Source organism: Scyliorhinus torazame, chromosome 13, assembly GCF_047496885.1.
Source record: "Scyliorhinus torazame isolate Kashiwa2021f chromosome 13, sScyTor2.1, whole genome shotgun sequence".
NCBI classification, from domain to species: Eukaryota; Metazoa; Chordata; class Chondrichthyes; order Carcharhiniformes; family Scyliorhinidae; genus Scyliorhinus; species Scyliorhinus torazame.
In genome coordinates, this window is record NC_092719.1 from 132,828,002 (window position 1) to 132,854,187 (window position 26,186).

Here is a 26,186-nt window from a genome sequence, read left to right on the forward strand (position 1 = left end):
GTGGGCTGGATTTGGGACCAATGTGTGAAGGGGTTGCACCATGGCATTAATTGAGCGCAGATCTTGGACGAGGCGATATTGATCTGGCTTGCCGAGCTTCGGGACTGCTAGTATTGGAGTATTACAAGGAGAGTGACACGGAACCAAAACTTGTTGCCGAATAAGATTCTGTATAAGTGCCTCTAGTGAATTCTACAGGGATAGTCAAGAACTGTCAACTTAAGAGAACTGTCATTATTCTGAATATTGCTTTATTAATTTTAAGAAACCAACATATTGGGGCAGCACGGTAGCATTGTGGATAGCACAATTGCTTCACAGCTCCAGGGTCTCAGGTTTGATTCCGGCTTGGGTCACTGTCTGTGTGGAGTCTGCACATCCTCCCCGTGTGTGCATGGGTTTCCTCCGGGTCCTCCGGTTTCCTCCCACAGTCCAAAGATGTGCAGGTTAGGTGGATTGGCCGTGGTAAATTGCCCTTAAGTGTCCAAAATTGCCCTTAGTATTGGGTGGGGTTGCTGGGTTGTGGGGATGGGGTGGAGGTGTTGACCTTGGGTAGGGTGCTCTTTCCAAGAGCCGGTGCAGACTTGATGGGCCGAATGGCCTCCTTCTGCACTGTAAATTCTATGATAAATTCTATGATATCTTGCTAGTAGTGCCTTCTTTAATAGAATCGATGAATTCATCTACAGAAAACCTATATGTTTAATAAGTTATTGTGTTTGATATTTTAAAATAAATGTTTAGAATTAGCCTGGAAATTAAAACTTCAAACAATGGAAGCTGGTTTTACAAAAACCAAAACAGCTCTGATTAAAAAAAACAGATCGTTCAAGGACATTTGATAATGTGAATTTGGCAGCAATCCAACTTTTACTCCCAGTCCATTCGAGTGACAATTAAAAAAAAAAGTTTAAAGATGCGAATGGCATCATTCCAAGCTATACGCCTCTTTTTGTCTCTGCAAGAAAATTTACCCTTTCAACAAGCTTTTGTGTATAATCCAGAAGATGTCAAAGTGCAGAATGTTGTACTTTCATTCCCAATAACTCTAAAGAAGTTAAAGATTTGGCATTACAGATCCAAAAAGAAATCAAAAAAACTTGATCCACCCCAATTTATCTTCCAACTGTACCCCCAATCGATGAATTTGAGCTGAAATACTATTATTGAAATGTTACTGATCAATCAACTGTTTGACTGTATTTTATTGTATACTTTATTAATACTGAATCAGTAGTATCAAATTTGATTAATTTATTAATTATAATAATTATTTTGAAATGCCTGGTTGTTGGGCCCCTGTGGTTGGCAGGGTTGTATGCTATATTGGGAACTTGCCGGAAGGGAAACTGACACTGCGGTTGATAATCGTCTGGGTAATCAGGGAAATCCACCTCTGGTGCCCCCCTTTTCCCAGGACTAACTCATGACTCATCTGTGGGAATTGATTAGCACGGGTTTTAGAACGAGTGTGAGTTGCCGGACCTCCTTGCGACAGTGGAGGTGGTGATAGTGGCGGGGGGAGCGGTGGATAAAGGGCTTGAATGTGCACATCTTCAATGTAATTTCTAACATGGCCACACCAGAGGAATAAAGAGTTTTTTTGTCTGAAACATCATTTGTTTTAGAACAGTTTAAACTACAATCAGAACCCTGGGAATGTAAGGTGGAGGTGGTCGTAGTGGCGGTGTAACGGTCGGTCGTCCCCTTTCTAGCCAATTTTCAGGGTCATCCTCATCGTCTCCCTCGGTCAAGGCAAGGCCGGCCATTTGACCGTATGGTCCTGAAATAGAAATGGGGTTTTTTATAGACTTAGGTCTTTTTCTATGGTGGGCACATTCCTTTTTTCAAAACCTCCGCAGTCTTAACAATTCCCCCTTCTGTTAAGTCAATACCCAATTTTAAAGCGTTAGCCTGCCAATTAGCCAATAAAGATGTATCTTTTAATTTTTGGCAGTACTCCCGCCATAACTCAATCAATTTCTTAGCTGTGGAGCTACGGTTATGTTGCCAAAAAATCTGCTGTGCCTCTATAACCGTAGGCAAATCTTTTGATCCTCCCAGGGGCCATTTCCCCTTTCCCAATTTCTTATGCAATTCTCCCGATAATTGCCGCAGCTGCTGAGAATGTTCCGGATACTGTTCACAAAGAGTTTGAAGCGCGCTTCCACTATCAGAGGTGCTATCTAAAGTATTACCCATTGTCTCCTATCCTCAGATGATCCTTGTGGTTTCCTATTTAATTTTGGTAGCGATCCTAAATCGCCTATTCAATCAAGAATTTAAACGGGGTTATCCTGCCCCATTGCCCAATCAAAAGGCTAAATCAAATTGTTTGAAAGTGACTTTTAGAAGGTCAAAGTCTGGAAATGAAACATGAAAAGAGAGAGAGAGAGGACTGATTTAAACAGACTGACAGACTCAGGGGATCAAAGACAGAACAACAGACAGACAGACTCAGAGAATTAAAGACAGAACTAGCAGATTTAAGAAATTGTTCGTGTGTTCCGACAGGGCACACAATGGTCAAGCCCTATTTATTATGTTTCCTTTAGGTGTTATCCGCACCACCATTTAAATTTTATAATACATAATTTGGACAGAGTTATCCGTTCTCCGTAATATTCAATCTGATCAACCCGAAGTGTCGAACAAGTCTAGACTCCGGTTGATATACTTATTTATCGAAAACCACCTTTTATCGCAAAGGTATTAGGCAACCCTAAGGATCATCATCACTCATTTACCCGGAGATTTAAGGAGGACTCTAACCTCCCAAGGTTTCCAACCCGGGACTTTAGGAAGGATTTTAACCTCCCAGGGACTCCAACCCGGACTGTTTAGGGAGGACTCTAACCTCCCAAGGTTTCCAACCCGGGACTTTAGGGAGGACTCTCACCTCCCAAGGACTCCAACCCGGGACTTTAGGGAGGACTTTAACCTCCCAGGGACTCCAACCCTGGACCTTATAGGGAGGACTCTAACCTCCCAGGGTTTCCAACCCGGGACTTTAGGAAGGATTTTAACCTCCCAGGGACTCCAACCCGGGCTATTTAGGGAGGACTCTAACCTCCCAAAGTTTCCAACCCGGGACTTTAGGAAGGTCCAACCTTCCTGGGACTCCAACCCTTCTTCGTAACGGGTTCGCCGGACTGTTTTGATTTCGCCAGAGTCTCCACCGAAACCGAACAGCAGGGCGTGGCCACACTCGGGACAGCAGAGGGGGAAACCAAAGTGGTAACAAGGGTACTCACGTTTGGTGGCCAATTCCCTCCTCAGCGTCCGAATGCGATCAATCCGTTACGCCGTCAGGTTCCAAGGAGGCTCCTTGAATGCCCGCATTCTCCACCAAATGAGGATTCTTTTGCAGCCAGTCCGGATGAAATGATCAGTCGAACACCTCATTACTTTAACATGTTTATTTCTCGGCCGGGGCTAAAACCACTGCATCTCTTGAGAGTTACACCAGCAAGCCAAAGCCAATACATCTAACAGCAGTTCTTATACAATTTCTGGCTCATTTCTGAGGGCAGCTCCCTCGCATTCCTATCTGTGCCTTTTAGCTAATTTTATGATTATTTTCAAGCCTAGCGCAACCCTTCCCAAGGCCGTCTGGAATTTGTCTGGTACTAAAACAAGTGATACATTTTGCTACCAGAAGCCTGTCTTGACATTTCTTCACACAAAGCTTTATCTAACATTTTGTTTTTCCCATAAAGTTCCAATCCATCTTGAGCCAAACTCTCATTTATCGATCATCAGCCAAACTCTCATGAGGACAGGTGTGTTAGGTGCTCAGGGAGCCCAGCAAATCACACCCATATGTTCTGGGCGTGCCCAGCGCTGGAGGAATTTTGGAAGGGCGTAGCGAGGACGGTTTCGAGGGTGGTAGGATCCAGGGTCAAACCGGGCTGGGGGCTCGCCACATTTGGGGTGGCAGAGGAGCCGGGAGTGCAGGAGGCAAAAGAGTCCGGTATTCTGGCCTTTGCGTCCCTGGCAGCCCGGCGAAGGATTCTTCTTCAGTGGAAGGATGCGAGGCCCCCAAGCGTGGAATCCTGGATCAACGATACGGCGGGGTTTATTAAGTTGGAGAGGGTCGGTACAAGGGTTCTTTAGGTGGTGGCAACCGTTCTTAGACTTCCTGGCAGAACGGTAGACATTGGTCAATGGCAGCAGCAACTCGGGGGGGAAGGGGGTTACTTTAGTTTTGTTTTTGTTATCTACACTGGAGGGTCTGAGGGGGTGGAAATACCTGTTGTGTTAAGTCGGGGTGTTAATGTTAATTTATTATTTATATACAGGGGGGGGTGTTAATGTTAATTTATTATTTATGTACAGGGGGGAGGGGGTTATGGAGGGTTGCCTTTCTAGACTGTGTTTTGTACTTAACCCTGTTGGGTTCCTTTTTCATTTTGTTATTGATATTTTATGAAAACCTTAATGAAAATTAAAAAAAATAAACCCAAGAGCAAGCCAAATGCTTTTGTACAGTATCTCATCAACTTACCCTGTCATCTTTAAGGATTTGTTAAACAGACACCAAGATTCCTCCATCCATTCACAATTTTCAAAATGTTGCCATTTATTGTATACTCTTTCTATAATAGTCCTTAAAGGTGATCACATTACAACAAACTCCATCTGACATGCTTCTGCCCATTTTGCCTATCCTGTCGATCACTGACTTGAGGGTAATAGGTTTCTGACCATCCCAGAAAAGAAAAAATAAAGTATTGCTATTACAGGTACAATAACTCAAATTTGGCTATCCAAATACCGCAGATGTCCAATTGGCAACTGATCATTTTTGTTAAGGACATTTTGAACTGCCCTTTTCCTGAGAAGAACCTTCTCTTAGTCTGCTGGCAGAGTAATGCTATGGAAACCTGTGTAATTTTAGCTATAGGGCTTTTGATCTCTACAAACTATTGCAGTCATTACATTCCCAGCTGACTACCAAAGGCAGGGTTCATGTCTATGCTAAGAAAATAATAATGTTGTTTTGATTAGCCATGTTCGAGGTTTGTGACCTGTATGTTGATTTGTGTGTACCTGTACAATGCCTTACAGTCACATTTACGTATTATGTCTGAATGGTCACTAGTCCAGGATCAACCTTACCAAAGATAATCCTCCCCCCCGTTACTTTTCTCTACTGCAACCATCTTCTCAAACTTCCTTGTCGTCTCCTCCCTCTCCGCCAACAACAAATTTCATCACTTAGATCAAAATATTGGATTTTCTTCCTGCTCTCATACTATTATTTCTGGTGTCCCTCAAGAATCCCTTCGTTTCTCATCAACATACTGTCCCTTGGGGATGTCATCCAAAGACATGGTTGCCACATGTATGGTACTGTTGGCAATGCCACCTTCGAGGTAAATTGAAACCTTATTTGCCTGCTTGGGTGGTAGGAAAGTTCATAGAATTTACAGTGCAGAAGGAGGCCATTTGGCCCATCGAATCTGCACCGGCCCTTAAGCCCTCACCTCCACCCTATCCCCGTAACCCCACCCTACACTAAGGGCAATTTAGCATGGCCAATCCATCTAACCTGCACATCTTTGGACTGTGGGAGGAGACCGGAGCACCCAGAGGAAACCCACATAGACACGGGGAGAACGTGCAGACACCGCACAGACAGTGACCCAGCTGGGAATCGAACCTGGGACCCTGGTGCTGTGAAGCAACAGTGCTACCCACAGTGCTACTGTGTCGCCCACGATCCCATGGCACCATTTCAAAGTAGATCAGTGGCGTATTCCCAGTCTGCTGGTCAATATTTATCACTCAATCACCATCACAAAAAAAATTATCTGGACATTATGCTGATTTGGGAGTTTGCTGAGTGTAAATTAGCTGCCGTGTTTCCTACTTTGCAACAGTGACTTTTCAAAAAAGGTTCCTCATTGGTTGTAAAGCACTTTGAGATATCTAGTGATCATAAAAACTGTATGAATATTCATGTCTTTCTTTATCACTAAGACTACCTATTTCCACCCCTATAATACCGCCCGACTCCAGGCTTACTAACTTATCAGCTACTGATAACTTTGTTACCTGTAGAATTCTCTGTTCTAATGCTCTCGTGGCCCGACACCGACATTCTACCCCTCCGTAAATTTCAAGTCATCGAAAAGTCTGCTGACCATATTATAAATCCCATTTATCCAGCAAATCTGTGCTCATTGTGCTAAAGTGGCTCTCTAAAATTCTCATTCAAGGTTCTTGATTAATAAGGGGATCAGGGATTATGGGGATGAGAAACATACCAGCCATGATTGAATGGCGGAGCAGACTCGATGGACCGAATGGCCTAATTCTGCTCCTATGTCTTATTGTCTTATGTTGAGGACTAAAGAAGGTGCTGTGTTAATAGCAGAATAAAGGTTAGCGTCTTTGAAAGCAAAACATAAGAACATGTGACAGATGGCCCTGTTGGGGATTTGGTTACATTATATCTATAGATATCCATTGAATCCTAACAATATAGAAGGAGGCCATTCGGCCAATCAAGTCTACACCAACGTTCTGAAAGAGTACCCTACCCAGGCTCACTCCCCCGCCACCTAACAATATAGAAGGGGCTGTTTAGCACAGGGCTAAATCGCTGGCTTTGAAAGCAGACCAAGGCAGGCCAGCAGCACGGTTCAATTCTCGTAACAGCCTCCCCGAACAGGCGCCGGAATGTGACGACTAGGGGCTTTTCGCAGTAACTTCATGGAAGCCTATTTGTGACAATAAGTGATTTTCATTTCATTTCATTTCATTTAATCTCCCCGTAACCCCATCGAGAATGCACATCTTTGGACACTAAGGGACAATTTCTAGCATGGCCAATCCACCTAACTTGCACATCTTTGGACTGTGGGAGGAAATTGTAGTATCTGGAGGAAACCCATGCAGACATGGGGTGAACATATAAACGCCATACAGGTACCCAAGGCCGGAATTGAATCCGGGTCCCTAGCGCTGTGAGGCAGAAGTGCTATCCTCTAAGCCACTGTGCTGCCATGGGACAAAAACGTTTTATTTTAAAAGGAGTCAAGATGGAAAAGTTCGCTGTCTGAAGTTGTTGAACTCATTGTTGGCTGTAATGCCTAATTGGAAGATGAGGTGCTGTTCTTCTATTTTGTGTTAGGCTTCGCTGGGATATTGCAGCAGGCCAAGGACAGGCATGTGGGCATAAAGGCAAGATGGTGAATTGAAATGGCAAGTGACAAGAAGGTTGGGGTCATTCTTGTGGACTGAGTGAAACTGTTCAGCAAGGCAGTCACCCAGTCTGTGCTTAGTCTCTCTCTCCCCAGTGTAGAGGAGACTGCATTGAAAGCAGTGAATAGAGTAAAGCAAATTGAAGGAGGTGCAAGAAAAATGTTGCTTCACCTGAAAGGAGTGTTTGGGGCCTTGAGTAGTGTGTTCATATTTTGCGATTGCGTGGGAAGATGCCGCGGGAAGATGAGGTGTTGGGGGATGATGAAGTCTACCAGGATGTCACAGAGGGAGTGGTTCCAGTGGAATGCTGTTGGGTGGGGGAAGATGTGTTTTGTGGTGGCATCATGTTGGAGTTGGTGGAAATGGCAGAGGGCGATCCTTTGAATTTGGAGGCGGATCAGGTGGAAAGTGAGGACATGGGGAACCTATCATGTTTCTGGGAAGGAAGGAAAGGGATGAGGGCAGAATTGCGTGGGATGGGTCAGACACAGTTGAGTGCCATGTCAACCACAGTGGGGGAAACCCTTTGTTCAGGAAAAAGGCAGACATGTCAGAAGTGCCATTTTGGAAGGTGGCACCATCGGACAGATGCGTCAGAGGCGGAGAAACTGGGACAATCGGATGGAGTCCTGAGAGGAAGTGGGTGGAGGGAGCTGTAGTTGAGGTAGCTGTGGGAGTCAGTGAGCTTGTAATGAATATTGGAGATCAGTCTATCACCAGAAATGGAGACAGAGAGGTCAAGGAAGGGAAGGGGGTGTCAGAGATGGACCATGTGAAGGTAAGATAAGGACGAGAATTGGAAGGGAAAAGAAAAATTTATACATTTTTCCAGGTTCAGATGAGAGCACCGGTTCAGTCATCAATGACATGGGAAAATATTTGCAGGATGGGGCCTGAGTAGTCAGGACAAGGAATATTCCACATACCCCTCAAAAAGAAAGGCATAACTTGGGCCCAGGTATATACTCATAGCCACACCTTTTATTTGCAGGAAGTGAGACAAGTGAAAGGAAAAATTGTTGAGTGAGAGAACAAGTTCAGCCAGGCAGAGGAGAGGAATGGTAGATAGGGATTGTCCAGACCTTTGTTCAATAAGAAGCGGAGAGTTCTCAGATCATCCTAGTTGGGGTCTGGGGTTGTAGAGGGATTGGAAATCCATAGTGAAGAGGAGGTGGTTAGGACCAGGAAACTGGAAATAGTTGAGATGATATAGGATATCAGAGGAATTGTGAATCGTAAGAAACTGGACAAAGGGAAAGAGAATGGAGTCAAGGTAGAATAATTTAGTGGGCAGGAGCAAGCTGAAACAATAGATCTGCCAGGACCTTGTTTGTGGATTTTGGGAAGGAGGCAGAAGCGAGTTGTGCGAGGTTGGGAGACAATGAGGTTTGAAGCTGCGGTCAGTTACAGTCCTGGAAATAATGGTTTAATGTTCGGTGGTAGGGTCATTCAGGAAGTGTCTGAGCATTGGCACTCAGCTTCTGCAAGGTAATGGTCAGTGCTCCAAACAACGGCACCATCCTTGTCGGCAGGTTTGATTACGAAGGATTGGACGCGAGAGAACCGAGGGGAGAAAGTTCAGAAGGAATCAGGTTGGAGTGTGTGAGAGGGGCAGAGAAATTAAGACGGCTAATGTTGTGCCAACAGTTCTCAATGAAAAGTACAAGCGCAGGTAGGGGGCCAGAGGGAGGGGTACAGGTAGAGGGAGAATGCTGGAGGTGGATGAAAGGATCATTTAAATTGAAGTAGGATTTCTGCCCAAAGATGTGCGTATGGGGTGAAGGTTGAAATTTGTAATGCTTTTAACACCTTCTGCTATCTTATTTTTATGTCATTATCAGCACCTTCTTTAGTCCTCAACACTGCCAGTAACACTTTGTTTCTTTTATGCCCTATACATTTTTTTTCAATGACTCCTACCTCACACCTATTCCAGACCTTCTACTTTGCTCCACCTGCTCCACCCCCTCTTAAACAAGATTAATATGTTTGATTTATGTACTCATTTTTTAATTTGTCAGGATAATTGCCACTCGGCCCAATTTGAGATTAGTTGTTTTCCACTGGATAAATTAAGGAGAACTTGCTGTCCACTTCTCTTGTATCAGTGCACACTGCACATTACCAGAAGGACCGACTTCAAGTTGCAATTATTAGAAATATATTATTTCCTAAATATTAAACCGTTTTGAAACACAGTTGATAGCAGGAATATAGTTTAATATTTTTGAACTAAATGGTATTCGTTCTTTTCATTCACCCTGACTGAACCCAAGTTGGAGTTATTTCCGAATACTTGCACCAAGATTGGATCTGCCAAAGTCACTTAATATCGGAACAATGTGGCAGACTTGGCATCTTGTCCTACAGCTTTGAAGCGTCCGTTAGCTTCTGCTACAATACATTTCCCATTGGGTCCTCTTAAGATCATTTGCTCTGAAGTGATCACTTCAATAGTGAAGTTAACAGGCTCCTCTCCTGTGGCAGTGATGAAGCCTTCTTCATCCATTTCCCAGTACTTATCAAGGGATGCTATTTTGAACTGATAAAAACCATCAGCGGTTGAAATTATTTTGCTTGCCTCGTACATAGGCCTGTTGCAAACCAATCTCTGTTTCCCGGGCATAATGCCAATGAAACCATATTCACACTGGAGTATTAGCTGAGATCGGTTGGTAAATTTTAAGGCAAATTCTTCCTGTCTTCCAATTGCAATGGGGCCTACCAAGAGCTGGCCACCTGCATTCACAGTCACAAATCTTCCATCTGATGCCTTTAAAGCTGCCTTTTCCAAATTATAGATGATTTGAAACCAGCAGTGAAAATCTAGATACTTTGAGACTTCAATGAAGCCTTTGGGACCAACTGCAAGGTACTGTTTTGAAATATTTTGGAAGCAGACTTTCTTTGTTGTGGAATCCATCATAATTTGGAAGTTTCCAGCATCCTTTATATCATTAACATTTGAATAGACAGCTGGTCCAGGTTTACAGGTGATGTACCTCTCATTAGCAAGGGACATGATACTGATCTGTCCAGGAGAAGGGTCTATGATAAAAAGTTCATCTGAACTAGGATTTAAAGTTTTTATCGTTTTAACATTGCAGTCTTTCACAGATAAGAATTTTCCATGCATATCCCTCAGACATATCATCCCATTCCTGATCTCTAGGCGGTATAATGTCCTGTATGTTACTTCGGGCTCGGTCTTCCCATTGAAAGCAATGAAGTTACCAGTTTCTGTCCTTATGGCATATTTTTTCTCTTTGATGTCAAAATAAAGTGTCATTACACAGTCGGCACCCCAGGGTTGTTTCTTATCACAGTACAGTCTTCCATTTTGCTCATTTAATCGGAGGTAAGTTTTCCTGCCAGGGTTGAACATGTTGACACTGGGATGGATGACCAGGTGTGGCACCCACTTCTCACTGTCTGAGATAGCCTGGGCAAAGCATGTGATATTGTCCTGGTTTCCTCCTAAATACCGTTTAGAGCACTCTGATTGGAAGGAGACTCTTCCGTCTGGATGGACTGTCATGAGGAAGACGCAATTTGGACTGGGAGCCTCCTGATCACAGGTGATCTTGCCATCCTTGTCTGCAGCAATGTATCTGTTAAAGGAACTCTTAATATGGACCATAGGGGAGTCCTCCTTGGTAAACTCAATGGTCCATATCTGACTCTTCTTGAGTGAGGAACCCGTTGCATTCACTTTGTAGTTGAACACCTCACCTGTCAGGTATTTTTGAGCTGAATTAATTAGACCAAAAAGAAGCACTTTATATGTCATTTCCCACTGCTTACCTTGTTCTTGAATGTGCTCTGCATCTGGTCAGTAACTTGTTTTTATATGTACACTGACATCATTGTCCTACTCCCTAGCAATGCTTGTGACATAGCACTGAAAGGTTCAGTGACATTTAGCAATGCCATGTTAAGAGACTGTCGTGAACATTTTCACTCTTAACCAAATATATGGGGCGCGATTCTCCACTCCCACGCCGGTTGGGAGAATCGCGCGGATGACGTCCGTTATGCGGCGCCGGCCGCGTCATCTATGTGGCACCGCTTTTACGCGGGCGACAAGGCCTGGCGCGGGTAGATGACACGGCCCCGATACTGGCCCATTGTCAGGGCCTGAATCGGTCGGGACCGGGGCCGTTCCGCGCCGTCGTGAACCTCGACGGCGTTCACGACGGCGCGGCCGCTTCGGCGTGGGAGTGGAGAATCGCACCCATGGTCATTTTTAACAGAAGTCCATCCCAAAAAATTGAAACTGAAAATTTTATAAACAGTGTTAAGAGGAAATATGATTAAAATACGTCCCACTTTCAAAAGGTAACCACTTTGTTTGATGCAGTCAGTGTCTATTAGCAGGAGAAAAATTGCAAGTGAAGGTTTCTGCAGGTTATAATATCTAAGGAAATTCAAAATCTGGGGTTAGATTCACCGATTTGAAGACTAGGTGTTGATGCTGGCGTGGGAAGAGTGGAATTTTACGCCAGAAGAAACGGCGCAAAAGCTGCTCCGATCCTCCGTCTGGTGAGCGGCTAGCAGCCATGCAGCGTAAAGCCCCCGGCTTTACCTGCAGAGACGGCCAGAGAACTGCCAGATCTATGGCCGCACATGCGCATGGCGGCGGCCTGCAGTGGCCGTGCCGTGCAACATGGCACCGGCTGCGCGCAGACCCAGCCTTCCACATACTGTTCCCAATAGCCCCTCTCGCAACCCCTGGACCAGCCTCCACCAGTGCCCCCAGCCCCCCCACCAAAGCCCCCCCTGCCCGTGGAATGGCTCCCCCCGACTGTGGCGGCGTTGGATTCAGTCCGCAGACGCCACTCCGGGTTCCTGAAAAACAAAAGGATAAGTGTTCGGGAACTCAGCCATCAAGGGCAGAGCATTGGGGATTGGGGAAGGGCCTCAGGTAACGTTCTGAGGCTGTCCATACGGCGTACGCTATTTTTGAGGGGCAGAGCATTGCAAAAGCGGCACCTCCCCCAATTTCAGTGCAAACTGGGATTCTCCGGCCGATCGACGAACTCAAAGTTGGCGTCGGTGATCGGAGAATCCCGACCCTGGTTTCAGTGCCCCGACAGGTGATTAGAACCAGCCTATTTCTCGCAAAATACACAGGCGCAGATGTCAAATTTCAGATGGAAGACGGAACATTAATGGCCAGAGCAAAGAAAACAAGATCACTACTAGTCATTTAGGGGCAGCCCCTGATTTTGCGGTTTAAACAAAATAATATGGCACAAAAATCTCATAAAATTAGTCATGACCAAAACATGATAAAGAGCCATTAGAACATCAGAATGTAGTCTAACTATGATATCTTGATATGAACACACCAATCTTCATGATAGTACCACCTCGCTTTTCCTTGGTGGCATAATCGCTGCCAGTATGATGGGGTAGAATATGTGCCAACCTGACATCTTTCGCTCTAACTCCACTGTAGTTTTGGAGGAAATCTGGGGCGTCATTCTCCGACCCGCCGCCGGGTTGGAGAATGGCCGTTGGCCGCCGTGAATCCCGCCCCTGCCGAAGTCTCCGGTACCGGAGATTGGGCGGGGGCGGGAATCGGGCCGCGCCATTTGGCGGGACCCCCCGCTCAATTCTCCGGCCCGGATGGGCCGAAGTCCCGCCCAGAAATTGCCTGTCCCGCTGGCGTAAATCAAACCTGGTATTTACCGGCGGGACCAGGCAGCGTGGGCGGGCTCCGGGTTCCTGGGGGGGGGCGCGGGGCGATCTGACCCCGGGGGGTGCCCCCACGGTGGCCTGGCCCGCGATCGGGGCCCACCGATCCGTGGGCGGGCCTGTGCCGTGGGAGCACTCTTTCCCTTCCGCCTCCGCCACGGCCTCCACCATGGCGGAGGAGGAAGTGACTCTCCCCACTGCGCATGCGCGGGAAACTGTCGGCAGCTGCTGACGCTCCCGCGCATGCGCCGCATTTCCGCGCCAGCTGGCGGGGCACCAAACGCCATTTCCGCCAGCTGGCGGGGCGGAAATCCCTCCGGCGTCGGCCTAGCCCCTCAATGTTGGGGCTCGGCCCCCAAAGATGCGGAGCACCAGGCACTCGTCCGTTTTTGGCACCAGTCGGCGGACATCGCGCCGTTGGGGGAGAATTTCGCCCCTGAATCGAAATAGTCGAAATGATGCCTCCTCTGTAAGAGTGCAGATGTCTGGGGAATGTAGGTAGCAGTGTAGAATTAGGGCAAAGATTCTCCGAGCCGCAATCGCGCCCAGTACGGGGGGGGGGGGGAGAAAGGGGCTTAGGACCCGTGATGCCTTTGCGCGATTCTCCGGTCTCCGGTCGCCGGAGAATCGCCGTCAGTCGCGCGTGCGGTCGACGCGGCACCAGTCGGGGGCCATTGAAAGAGGCCTCTGCGGCGATTCTCGGTGGTCGACCAGCCGAGTTTCCGCTGGCGTGATTCATGTATGGATCCACCCAGCGGGAGCTCAGAGTCGCGGCTGTGATGGCTGTCCTGGTGGGGGGTGGGGGGATCCGTCACTGGGAGGGCCTCCACGACGACCAGGCCTGTGATCGGGGGCCACTGATCGGCGGCAGCGCACAATCTGGTGGGGTGTCTACTTCTTCGGCGCCGGCCCGCTGTGTTGGCCCGCCATGTTGCACAGGGCCGGCGCCGCAGGCGGTCGCCGCGCGCATGCGCGGACCTGTAGCCGGAAGTGCAGGGCCCTGTATCGGCAGCCGGAGCTGAGTGGAGCACTCCGGGGCCCTGCAAGCCCCCTTAGAAACGGGAATCACTCCAGACTTTCGAGAAAAAAGTCCGGAGTGATTAGTGCCCGTTTTCTCGCAGGCGTGAGGCTGGCAAGCTGTAGACATGCTGGGTGTGCCATATGGCAGCTCACCAGAGAAGAGAATTTTATAATAATAATCTTTATTATTGTCACGAGTAGGCTTACTTTAACACTGTAATGAAATTACTGTAAAAATCCCCTAGTCGCCACACCACGGCACCTGTTCGGGTACACAGAGGGAGAATTCAGAATATCCAATTCATCTAACAAGCATGTCTTTCGGGACGTATGGTAGGAAACTGGAGGAAACCCACGCAGACACTGGGAGAACATGCAAAATCCGCACAGATTCAATTCCCCAGTGACCCTCAAGTAGGTCCTGGAAGAGATGCATTTAGAGGGTAGGGGTGGCCATAAGGGAGGGAGAAGCTGTAGGGAGGGAAGAAGGGCAGAAGTGATTGGAAGGGTGCTTTGCGGGGACTGACAATGGGGTTTCACAGTGTGGGAGAACCGAGGCGAACTTCCGACCTTAAAAGAAGCTTCAATTTTAGTGGTGACCTCCAGTGGCTCCTTCAAGGACTGCTGGTAAGGTAACATGTAGACCATTCCTGAACACAACTGCCCCAATGTTGGTTGGCACTGGAAACCTCAAACTTAGGCTCTTTATTTGCACATGCAAAGTGATAGTGCCTGTTTCAAGCATGGGCCCTAGATGCTTCTTTATCTGTCTCCATTAGTACAATTTATAAAAAACGTCATTAAACAAAAATATTTCATGGGATTTGGGCATCGCAAACAAGGCCGGCATTTGTCCCTAATTGCTGAGTTGTCGCATTTTATAAGAGTCAACCATATTGCTGTGGATCTGCAGTCACATGTAGGCCAGATCAGGTAAGGATGACCTCCCTTAAAGGACATTAGTGAACCAGATGTGTTTTTACAACAATCGACAATAGTTCCATGGTCATCATTAGACGTTTAATTCCAGATTTTTTTATTGAATTCAAATTTCACCATCTGGGTCCCCAGAGCATTATCCTGGTTTACTAGCACAGTGACAATACCACTGCCATACCTCCAGCGAAAATGAACACACGCAGCCCACTGTGCTTCGGAAAAGTTTAGATACAACCCATTTTGCACCTCAGAAATAAACTTGGATCATCAAATGTGTCCGCCAGTTTGTCGCTGTAGGTCTCAAACATCTGCAGAAACCCAAAGGAGGAGGCTTCAGCAAAAGATTCACTGCTGCAGATCCGAACATTTGTATGTTTATGGTTCAATTGGCCTCCACTTCACAGATCCAGAAATTGGAGTGTCCTTTCAGGAGGGAGGGAGGTGCTGTTTCATATGAAGTTTCCAAGGAAAGTGATTTGTACAGAAATGGAAGGAGGTGACAAGTCCAGTAAATGCTAATTCCATTATTTGGTGCATGGCCACACAATGCTGCAAAAGCCTAAGCACTTTCAGAGTGAGAGGAGCCAAACTGTCCATGAATACACCATTCATTCAATGCATGTCTTTTACATATAACCGTTTGCTGCTCATTGTTAAAGTATTTACAAAGCTTAAGAAAATAGCCATGGACCATGTGTTGCCCTTCACACTAGAAAATGACCTCACTGACATCTTGGCATTCCAATCACAGTAATAAAAAGTCCATGCGGAATGTTGTTTCCTCTGGTTTCATCTGTGTCCCCGTTAGCAGGAGGGGCATACGCTGGGTCAGTTTCGCGCTGTTGCCTGGTACTGATGGTGGCCACCCCCATGGGTGGTAATGAGGGTTGCTCAGGGACAGACCTCCTGCTCCTGAGGTGGTCCAGGTGTTTCTTTATGATCTTACCCTGGACTTTCACTTTGTATGACACTAGCCCCGCTTTCTCAAGTTGAGAATACCTCCTCTCGGCATCCGAAAGGGTCCTGGATGCATATGTGATAGGCCTTTCCATTCAGTCTTTCCAGAGTGTGAAAGTACCACCCCAACCCCGTAAGGAGAAGCATCACATGTCAATATGAGTTCCTTCTTCGGGTCAAAATGGGCTGATAAGTTGGATAACAGCAATTGTATAACTTTATGAAAAGTCTCCACCTTTGATGCCTCCCAAGACCATCTTTGGTATTTCCTTCGTAGAGTATGCCAAAGGAGGCCAAATTTGGATTAAATTCCCCATAATAATTTACTAATCCCAGGAAGGATTGTAACTCCATGGTTTCTTGGAGTTGGTACTTTCTTGATGGCCCTTACCTTGTCCTTGACCAGATTAGGCCTTTTTCACAACGCGATGGCCCAAGTAGGTCACATCATTTGGACAGTAAGGGGCAATTCTCCTTCTTCAGAAGTACCCCAGCTCTTGAGAATCTCCACAAGAACTCTTTTAGGTTCGCCAGGTGCTATGATTCTGAATTCCCCATGACCAGGACATCATCCAAATATATCTGCTCTTGGGGTAACCCTTGCAGAATGTTCTCCATGATCCATTGGAATGTGGTGCACACTGAAAAGACGAGCGAGTGGACTCATATGCTTTTAAAAAATAAATTTAGAGTACCAAATTGTTTTTTTTCCAATTAATGGGCAATTTGGTGTTGCCAATTCACCTACCCTGCACATTGTTTTGGGTTGTGGGGGTGAGACCCATGCAAATGTGGGAGCTGCTAACTTGGCGTACAGGTCTTTGATTTGAGGCAAGGCAATCTATCTAGCTTGGAATCATGATTGACCGTTAGCTTATAATCTCCACGGAGGTGGACTGATTTGCCCACTTTAAGGACAGGGGTGCCAGGCACAGCCCACTCTGCAAACTGTACGAGCCTAGATTTTCCAGGTGGCCAAGTTCGGTTTCCACCTTTTCCAATGGGACATATGGAATAGATTTCGCACCAAAATATTTAGGCATAGTATCAGGGTCAACAGAAATCTTGGCCTTGGCTCCTTTTATTTCTCAATTCCTTCCTGGAAAACTTCAGGGTATTTGCTGATGACTTCATACAGTTTTCCCACACCCAGCCTGAAGATTTCCCACCAGTTCAGTCTGATCTGTTGGAATCAATGTCTCTCCTTTCGGCTTGGTCCTTGCCCCTGCTGAACAATGATTGGGAGTCAAGCTTATTGCTGCCTGTAAGTCACTGTGGTCATTGTGGGGCTCAAAGCAGTTCCCCTGTGTAGGTGGTTAGTCTGGCCTTTGTGTCCTTTTAAGTTCAAGAATTGAACACTAATTTGGAGACGATGGTATGTCTGCTCCCAGATAATGGAGACCACAGCTCCTGTGTCCAGCTCTATTTTCAATAGATGATCGCTTACCAACAGTCCCACCATTATTGAGGTGACATTGGTCATACTGATGTGCTTCAGTTGCAATGTCCCTTTTCTGGTAGTGGGTATACCTGCACGGTACAGGCCAGTACTGGCCTTGGCTTCTTCCCTGAACAGCACACCATTTGCATTTCCTGTAACTTTGTCTTTGCTGTGCCCTTCGGCAGTGCTTGAAATAGTCCATTATCTGGTATCGGTAACCTTCCGGAACATGTTCCCTAGCATTCTTGGGGCTCTCATTGCATTTCCTTGACTGCCATGTAATGCAAATTAAGCTCTGATATTATAATAAACTAACTGACATCTCTCTTACACAAGCGCCTTCAGTTGAGGGATGGTCACGTTTACACAAAGCCCTCCCCCAATCGGAGGGCATTGCTGTCTGCATTTTTCAGCGATGGGGCTATTATGATGACTTTTTCAAAATTCAGGTTGAATTCTGCCAATAGTTTTTTGGGTTGTCAAGTTTTTTATTCCACATACCAATCTTTCACCCAACACTTTGTTCAGGGCTGGTCAGAATTCACAATGTTCTGCCAATTTTTATAATCTGGTCAAAGACTCGGTGACAGTTTCTTCTGGGGTTCTCCCTGCTGTGTCAAAGCGATATCTCTGGAGTATAAAAGCGGGCTTCGGATCATAGTGTTTTTTTTACCAAAGTCGACTAACTAGTTAGAAGCCTTTGATCGGTCAGACTTTTTAATTGTCCTGAATGTCGGGGCCCTGCATGCTGTCAGTAAAATCACTTTCTGTATTTCACCTCCCTCAATATTATCAGCCCAGAAGAGGTAATGCAAACGCTCTGTGTATTGGATCCAGTCTTCTCCGCTTATATCATAAGGTTCAAGTTTACTGAAGAGAGGAAGTTTTGTTTCTTACCAGAGAGGATGCTTGTTCTCGTCAATGAAGGTTGATTTGCAAAAAAAAAAACTTGTTTACTCCTCGTTGCGAATGTAATAATCTCGCCAAGGCCAAGTCTTCTGACACCATACCGCTTATTTTCAGAACGGAAAAGGCTGCAGCCACAGCTTTTAGCGCACAAGTGCAAGCCCGGGAACCTACAGAATACTGACCCAGGTTGAAGCAATGGGTTTTAAACTCCAGCTGCCCGTCTCCCATTGGGCAAGCTCCTGCGCACTCAGTAGGGAAGTTCATACTCCACGAAACCCACGGGGAAATCTATTGATGATCCCCGTATCCATTGTGGCCACCATGACCGCCACCTTCCTTAACTGCTGCAGACCATATGATGAAGTTACTCCCAGAGTGCTGTTATATAGGGAATTAGAATCATAGAAACATAGAAGTTACAGTGCAGAAGGAGGCCATTCGGCCCATCGAGTCTGCACCGATCCTTGGAAAGAGCACCCTACTTAAGCCGATGCCTCCAGCCTGTCCCCATAACCCAATAACCCCACCTAACCTTTTTGTCACTAAAGGGCAATTTAGCATGGCCAATCCACCTAACCTGCACATCTTTGGACTGTGGGAGGAAACCAGCGCACCCAGAGAAAACCCATACTGACACGGGGAGAAAGTGTAAACTCCGTACAGCCAGTTAACCGAGGACCCAGGTCCCAAGAATTTCAAGAACTTGACCCAGTGACGATTAAGCATGGTGATATACTTCTAAGCCATGATTAGGGTGATGTGAGTTAGGGTGTGGTGTTCCATAGCACCTGCTACTGTCGTTCGTCTATGTGGTAAAGGTTGTTGGTTTGGAGAATGCAATTGAAGGAACCTTGGCGAGTTGCTGCAGTGGATCTTATAATGGTATACACTGCTGACACTGTGGTGGAGAGAGTGAATGTTCGACATGGTGGATGGGATGCCAGTCATGTGAGGTGCTTTATCACGCATGATGTTGAGCTTCTTGAGTGTTGGTGCTTCATTCAGCCAGCACGTGGAGAGTATTCCATCATACTCCTCACTTGTACGTTGTAGATGGTGGAAATGCTTTGGGGACAGAAGCTGTAGTGAGCTTTGGAACTGAGTGATCTTAGTGGAATGCAAATGGAGGATCACTGAGCTGATTATCGTTGAGTAAGTGCCACCGATGACAATATCTTTCATCACTTTGCTGTTGATTGAGAGTGTTCCGATGAGGTGGTTAATTGGTTGGATTGGGTCTGACGTGCTTTTGGGGACAAGACTTACCTGGTCAGAGTGTTTTACAATTTGTTGGCATTGTAGCTGTATTGGAACAACTTGGCTAGACTTGCAGTTAACTCTGGAACAGAAATTTCAGCACTACAGCCAGAATGTGTTGGAACCCATGGCGAAAATTTTACACTGTTGCTCTCTTTATTTGGTTCTAAATATGGCGGTCAATATGGTCGCCTTCCTTAATCCTAATTATGTTTGCTTCAGAGTCGCCAGGTATCTTTCGATACCGCCACAAGGTTCAAACCCAAATACTGATTAAAGAGCCGATACACCAGTTAGTTAGTTCAAAGTCAATACTATTTATTTACACACACAGTACTATCTACTCATGCACAAAATACTACAAACTAAACTATCTCTAACGCTAACGCCTATACTTAGCTTTGGGTGCCCACTCAGTCAGAGGAACAATGGCCATTGTTCGGATCTGAGGCTGCTGGGGTCAAAGTGGTACAAGAGAACAGCTAAGGTCGTCCGTCTGGTAGCGAGCGTTGACCTTGGACTTACTTGCTTCTGGTGTAGCAGGTGGAAGGTTCTTTCTGCTTTGAGAGCCGATTCCAAGAGAGCGATTCTCTCTCGGGGCCTTCTTCTTATACCCGAAGGGGTTTCGCGTGCTTTTGGGCGGGCTTTGAACTTGGCCCCAATTAATTGGGCCGTATCTTGGTCACTCATATTGATCTTGACCAATAAAGGGGTGGGTGCCCTGATGGCTGGGCGTGTCCTAGGTGGCCGTTCGCCTTATTTTGATTACACTTTCGGTTTGGGGAACTGGCGCTGCGAGGTCTGGAGCTAGATCGGTTGCTTGACTGTCTTTCCTTTGTTCCTGGAGATGGGCCATCAATATGCTAATAGATCTACAGTTTCAGTCTTGTCTGGGAGCTGCGGTTCCAATATGCATACAGGCTCTGTGCCTGCTTGCTTTCTTAGCATTGTCCATAGTTCCCTACTGTCTTTGCAAACATCCATTTTGGATTCTGGAAGTGGCCATCCCAGATAGCTACACGCCCTCCTTGTGATCCTCAACGCGAAGCGTGAAGGATCAAATGACTGCATCTTCTTCGTTCACCTCCTAAGTCGCGCACCCATAAGCAATGACAGGCACTACACTGCTCTGTCCTAGGAATTGAAACTTTTACCTAAATTACTTTGTGTACACACATCATTATAAAATTCTATGGGGTGCTATGACATTCAGGCATGCATTACAAAATAAAAAACTGGAACCTCTAACTGTCCTTAACTAAACTATCCTTAATCAAACAAAGGAATTTACAACATTTTAAACTTTACAATAACAGCAACACAGGTCTCTCTGGCTTGGCAGTCAAGCGCAGAGTTTTACATTTCTTTATTAGAACGAAACAAACACACAAAAAAAACCCGGATGTACTTTAATTCACTTAAAGGGGTTGCGGGGTTTGTTGAAGTCCGAAAATAGTGGATCTGAAGGTGTATACCAGGGTGCGGGAGGCTTTCCTCCGCCATTTCCTGAGCCTAAGGGTCTGAACGACACTGCAGAGTATCGCAATTACTAGCAGTGCTTCCACAACGTAGGATAGGGAATACCAAGTTATGAACTTGTCACACCAGGTCGGTGTGTCGGTAACTATCTCGGGGTACAGTGTATGGCAGGGGTGGGAAACATTCACGGCCTGTGTGGTAGGAGCCAGGGTGGTAGCGCCCGCGTGCAACTGGAGGGATCCCGCTATGATCCAACTGTAGAGCATGATGGTTGTCCTCATCTTTTCTTCTTCTTTCGTCTTCTTGACACTTCTGTGGTTCTGGAGTTCTATGGACACAAGCATAATTTCTGTTATTATCTTGTTTAAGATCTCGTATGTCTGTCTGTCTGTCCTTTTATTGCCAATTACCCGTTATAATTGGTCACCATCTGTGACTCACTCATTTTTTTTCTTTTTTAAACCAAATATTTGGGACAAGATATCCGAGAAGGAAAAATATATTGACACAGTGCGAGCGTCTCGCAGCCTGTGCGATGTACCATCCCAGTTTTTGAGGATGCAAATAGCATTTGGAAAGCAACCTAAGGGTCGCCATAAAAAAACAGAAGTGTTTTGAACTAAGAGTTCCAAATGGGGTGCATATGGGCCGCGGTGGGTAAGAATGGGTGGAATCCCCGGGTAGGGTGGTGACCAGTGCCGTTTGTGCTCAACCCGAGCGTAGCTGACCAGATGGGGGTCCTCAGGCAGGGCGGAGACCAGTGCCGTTTCTCTACTGCCTGAGCAACCGGCAAGAACGGTAAGAATTTGTGGTCGTCGTGGGGGTTGCATTTGTTCTAACTTCTATCTTCAAAGCAGAAGAGCAGTTATGATCGCTTGTCTGTGGACAAACTTGTTCCTCTCACAGCCATTTGGCTTCAGAAGGGTAGTTCTGACTGCATCAAGATGTGGCGTGGGGCCATGGATAAAATTTAAATTAGCAAACAACATTTAACATTCACAATAACAAACAAACATACATAACAAACATGGTGCAGGTTCCATCAGAAAGGACACCGTAACTCTACATCGGTTCCTTTTTACCATCATCTGGACACCTCATTGCTCCAAAGCGAACAGAGTCGCAAAGGGATTCGTTTGGTGGGAGTCAGACTCTATGTCATCATCTTCTCCTGGCTGCCATACTCTTGACTGGAGTAGTCGTGCTAAAGCTGCTTGGGGCGAATTGGGGTCCATCTCATCATTCCGGATGAGCATGAACGAATTATCTCGGTGCCAGAATTTTGTATCGAGGTTGGAGCTGCTAGGGGTTAATCCATAATCGTTGGGCGGTGGGTCTGGATCAGGGGCTTTAATATACGTTATCTCGAAGGGGTCGCTGGAATCATGTTCGGAGTTGCTGGGAGTGGGGCCTGGTGCAGGGGTGTAATCGTAGCGTGGTGTGCTGGGGTTGTCGCTATCGCTGTCGCTATCGCTGTCGCTGTCGGTTGAAGGAAGGGAGAGGCGGAGTCGTGCCTCTGGGGGTGGAGTCATAGTCGTGTCTGAAGACGGGTTGGACAGGTTGGGAGAGGGTAAGAATACGTCATTTGTGGGCAGGGCATGCTCATCTGCTGCTGCAAGCAAGATGTGGTGTGAATGGTTGTTCTGCGAGCCATAAGCCTTAAGCTGGTTTATGGGGAACCACGCAGACTTGCCATTCGGATAGGTGATCTTGTATGCAGAGGGGCTGACTTTATCAGAGATGGAGTACGGTCCGGCAAATTTGGGGGAAAGGAATGAACTGGGGTTGTATAGGCATAGCATAACTTGCTGCCCGACTACAAACTCGGTGGCGTGTACTGTTTTATTAAAGCAAACTTTGCTTTGCTTCTTGCGGGTTCCAAGCCTGAAGGCTGCTGCAAGCTGGGCTGCTTTCATATTTTCAATAACCTGTTGTACTGCTTTCTCATGCATGAGGGTGGTGACTGCGGGGCTGGCCAAATCCAGTCCTAATAAATATTCTGTCCCTTGCATGGGGCGTCCGGTCATGAGGGTGTGGGGGATGTATCCTGTGGACGTGGATACTGTGTTTTGAATGAACATTAATGCAAATGGGAGAACTGTGTCCCAGGTGCTGTTGTGTTGTTGCGCCATTTTTCTGAGGGTCGCTTTTAAAGTTCTGTTCATTCTTTCTACTATGCCGCTTGATTGGGGGTGGTATGCAATATGGAACTTTTGTTTTATGCCGAAAATTGTAAGGACGTTTTTCATAACTCCTGTAAAATGGGAGCCTTGATCGGACTCTATGCTGCGTGGGAGTCCTCATCTTGTAAAGATGTGCTGAGTGAGGATTTTAGCTGTCGTTTTGGCTGCATTCGTTCTGGATGGAAACACTTCCATCCATTTTGTGAAGGTGTCGATGACCACCAACACATACTTGAAACCATTTCTACAGTGGGGTAGGGGTCCTATATAGTCGATCTGCAAATCTGTCGAGGGGCCATTAACAGGGCGGGTGTGACTTAGCTGAGCTTTTCTTGCATAACTGTCCGGATTGTTCTGGGCACAGATTAAGCAATTCTCGATGTAATGTGTAACGTTGGCTTTTAAATCAGGCCACCAGCAGAGAGGTCTGAGGTGGGTTAGGGTGGCTTTTATGCCTTGGTGTCCATGGTTGTCATGGAACTGATAAATAATTTGATTCCTGTCCTGGCTGGGGACTACATAAATTCCGTCTTTTAAAATCACACCGTCATGTGTGGTTAACGCGTTTTTAAAATTATCATAAGCGGCAGGGAAGTTGCCTTTTAAAACTTCCCTGAGCTTCTCATCTTTTTGAGCCTTTGCTAAATCTTGAATGTTGGTCTGTGAGACCTGAACTGCGTGTACTGGGGCGCTTTCGGGGGGGGTTCCAAAAGTGACCATGGGCGAAATTCTCCCCCAACGGCGCGATGTCTGCCGACTGGCACCCAAATCGGCGCCAATCAGACGGGCATCGCACCGCCCCAAAGGTGCGGAATGCTCCGCATCTTTGGCGGCCTAGCCCCTCAATGTCGGGGCTAGGTCGGCGCCGGAGGGATTTCCGCCCCGCCAGCTGGCGGAAATGGCGTTTGTTGCCCCGCCAGCTGGCGCGGAAATGCGGCGCATGCGCGGGAGCGTCAGCGGCCGCGGACAGTTTGCCGGCGCATGCGCGGGAGCGTCAGCGGCCGCTGAAAGTTTCCCGTGCATGTGCAGTGGGGAGAGTCTCTTCCGCCTCCGCCATGGTGGAGGCTGTGGCGGAGGCGGAAGGGAAAGAGTGCCACCAAGGCACAGGCCCGCCCGCGGATCCGTGGGCCCCGATCGCGGGCCAGGCCACCGTGGGGGCACCCCCCGGGGTCAGATCGCCCCGCGCCCCCCCCAGGACCCCGGAGCCCGCCCACGCCGCCTGGTCCTGCCGATAAATACCAGGTTTAATTTACGCCGGCGGGACAGGCAATTTCTGAGCGGGACTTCGGCCCACCCGGGCCGGAGAATTGAGCGGGGGGTCCCGCCAACCGGCGCGGCCCGATTCCCGCCCCCGCCCAATCTCCGGGAGCGGAGACTTCGGCGGGGGCGGGGGCGGGATTCACGGCGGCCAACGGCCATTCTCCGACCCGGCGGGGGGTTGGAGAATGACGCCCCAAGTCTGGAATCGGCTTTTGCTAGGGCGTCTGCTTTAACGTTACCGGGGGGGAAGAACGATGATGACTACAGACTTTGATAATTCCATTTTTCCTATCTTTGGCTGTTCTCAGAATATGCTTGAGTAATGGGAGTGAAGGTAGGGGCTTTCCATCTGCAGAAGCAAATCCTCTAGTTTCCCACAGGGGTAGGAATTCGATTAAACTGTTGCAAACGTATAAACTGTCCAAATATATGTCAGCTGGGGTCGGAAACGAGCCGGGGTGTTCAACAACGTACGCTATGGCTGCCAGTTCTGCTGCCTGCGAGCCTAAGTGTCCTGGCAGTTTTAACGAAACCTCTTCTAGGGCGCATCCCTGCGCGTCCTCTACATAAATACCGTAACCGGTAATCCTTTTCCCGTTTAAAACTGTGGAGGAGCCATCCACATAGATTCTAAGTTTGCGCATGTGTCTGTGGGCTGGGGTCTCTGGGGTGTAGTACCTGATTTCGGGGGAGCTGACTTAGCTATAAAGGGTCCTGTGTTGTGTTTAGCGGATATTATTTCACACTAGTGTGGGGTATCTGCATATTGTAAATTGTCAGCGAGGAAAGTGTGGGTCTTTGTCCTCTTAACTGTAATGTCCCGTCCCTGTCAGAGAAGGGTCCAACGGGCTGCGCGGGTCTGGCTGACTGTGCCATCTTTAAGTCGACCATCTAATAGTAGCTGTGTTGGGGTGTGCTGAGTGAGAATGGTGATGGGGTTGAGTCCTGTAATGTAGGCAAAGTATTGTACGGCCCAAAAAACTGCGAGCAGGTGCCTTTCGCAGGGAGAAAATCCTTGCTCGACTGGATCTAATACATGTGAGGCGTATGCCATGCGGCCTAGGCGATCATGTCATTCTTGGAGGCGCACGGCCGAAAGGGTTCGGTCGGTAGTTGCAACCTCAATTGCGTACGGGAAAAGTGGAACTGGGACCTGTAATGCTGAGGGCTCTTTTTAATGCATCCACGGCATCCGTGTGCTGTGGAAGCCATTCCCAAGGTTCTTGTTTCTTGAGAAGTTCGGATAGGGGGGCTGCTTTTGTGGTGAAACAGTCTATATGGTTTCTGCAGTAGCCAACCAGTCCTAGAAATGACCGGAGGGCTGTGACGTTATGGGGCAGGGGTAATTTGACGATCGAGTCGATTGTTTTTTGCTCAATCTTGTGTTTGCCATGAGTGATTACTGTACCTAAGTAAATCACTTTTTCCTGTAAAATCTGGGCCTTCTTGGGGTTTACTTTTCAGCCAATTTGTTGTAGGAGTCCCAAAAGTTCGGCGAGAAGCTAAATGTGCTCTCCCTTTGTGTCCGTCTGTAGTAGAAAATCCTCTACATATTGGACCCGACAATCGAGTTGGGAAAATTTTGCTAATCCATTTGCCAGCTGTCGGTGGAAAATTGAGGGGGAATTGTGGAAGCCTTGTGGAAGGCACACCCACCGTCTATTGCTGTCCCTGGAATGTGAATGCAAATTTATATTGGCACGCTTTATCCAATGGAATGGACCAAAAGCCATTGCTAATGTCCAAAACTGAAAACATTTTTGACTGTAGTCCATGTTTGAGCATGGTCTCGGGCTCATGGCTACTGGGGCCTGCTACTGGGGTTACTT

The 26,186-nt window shown here is 47.2% G+C and overlaps 2 protein-coding genes and 1 long non-coding RNA gene across 8 annotated transcripts in view; 1 reads left to right on the forward strand and 2 right to left on the reverse strand.

Annotated features, from left to right (window-relative positions):
* The window catches only part of LOC140388285 (dual specificity tyrosine-phosphorylation-regulated kinase 2-like), a 250,434-nt gene that overhangs the window by 146,959 nt on the left and 77,289 nt on the right, over window positions 1–26,186 (forward strand). The window lies entirely within an intron of this gene.
* On the reverse strand, window positions 1,619–3,447 carry LOC140387724 (uncharacterized). The gene is made up of 2 exons (XR_011933978.1): window positions 3,255–3,447; window positions 1,619–1,783 (listed from the first exon to the last, which is right to left on the reverse strand). It is a non-coding gene; the product is annotated as an uncharacterized lncRNA (long non-coding RNA).
* On the reverse strand, window positions 9,412–11,017 carry LOC140387725 (fascin-like). The gene has a single exon (XM_072470888.1). It carries the CDS (start codon window positions 11,000–11,002, stop codon window positions 9,539–9,541), a length of 1,464 nt encoding a protein of 487 aa, XP_072326989.1. The 5' UTR covers window positions 11,003–11,017; the 3' UTR covers window positions 9,412–9,538.

Coding starts and splice junctions, on each gene's coding strand:
- LOC140387725 (XM_072470888.1), bottom strand. CDS start 11,002: ATGACATATAAAGTGCTTCTTTTTGGTCTAATTAATTCAGCTCAAAAA.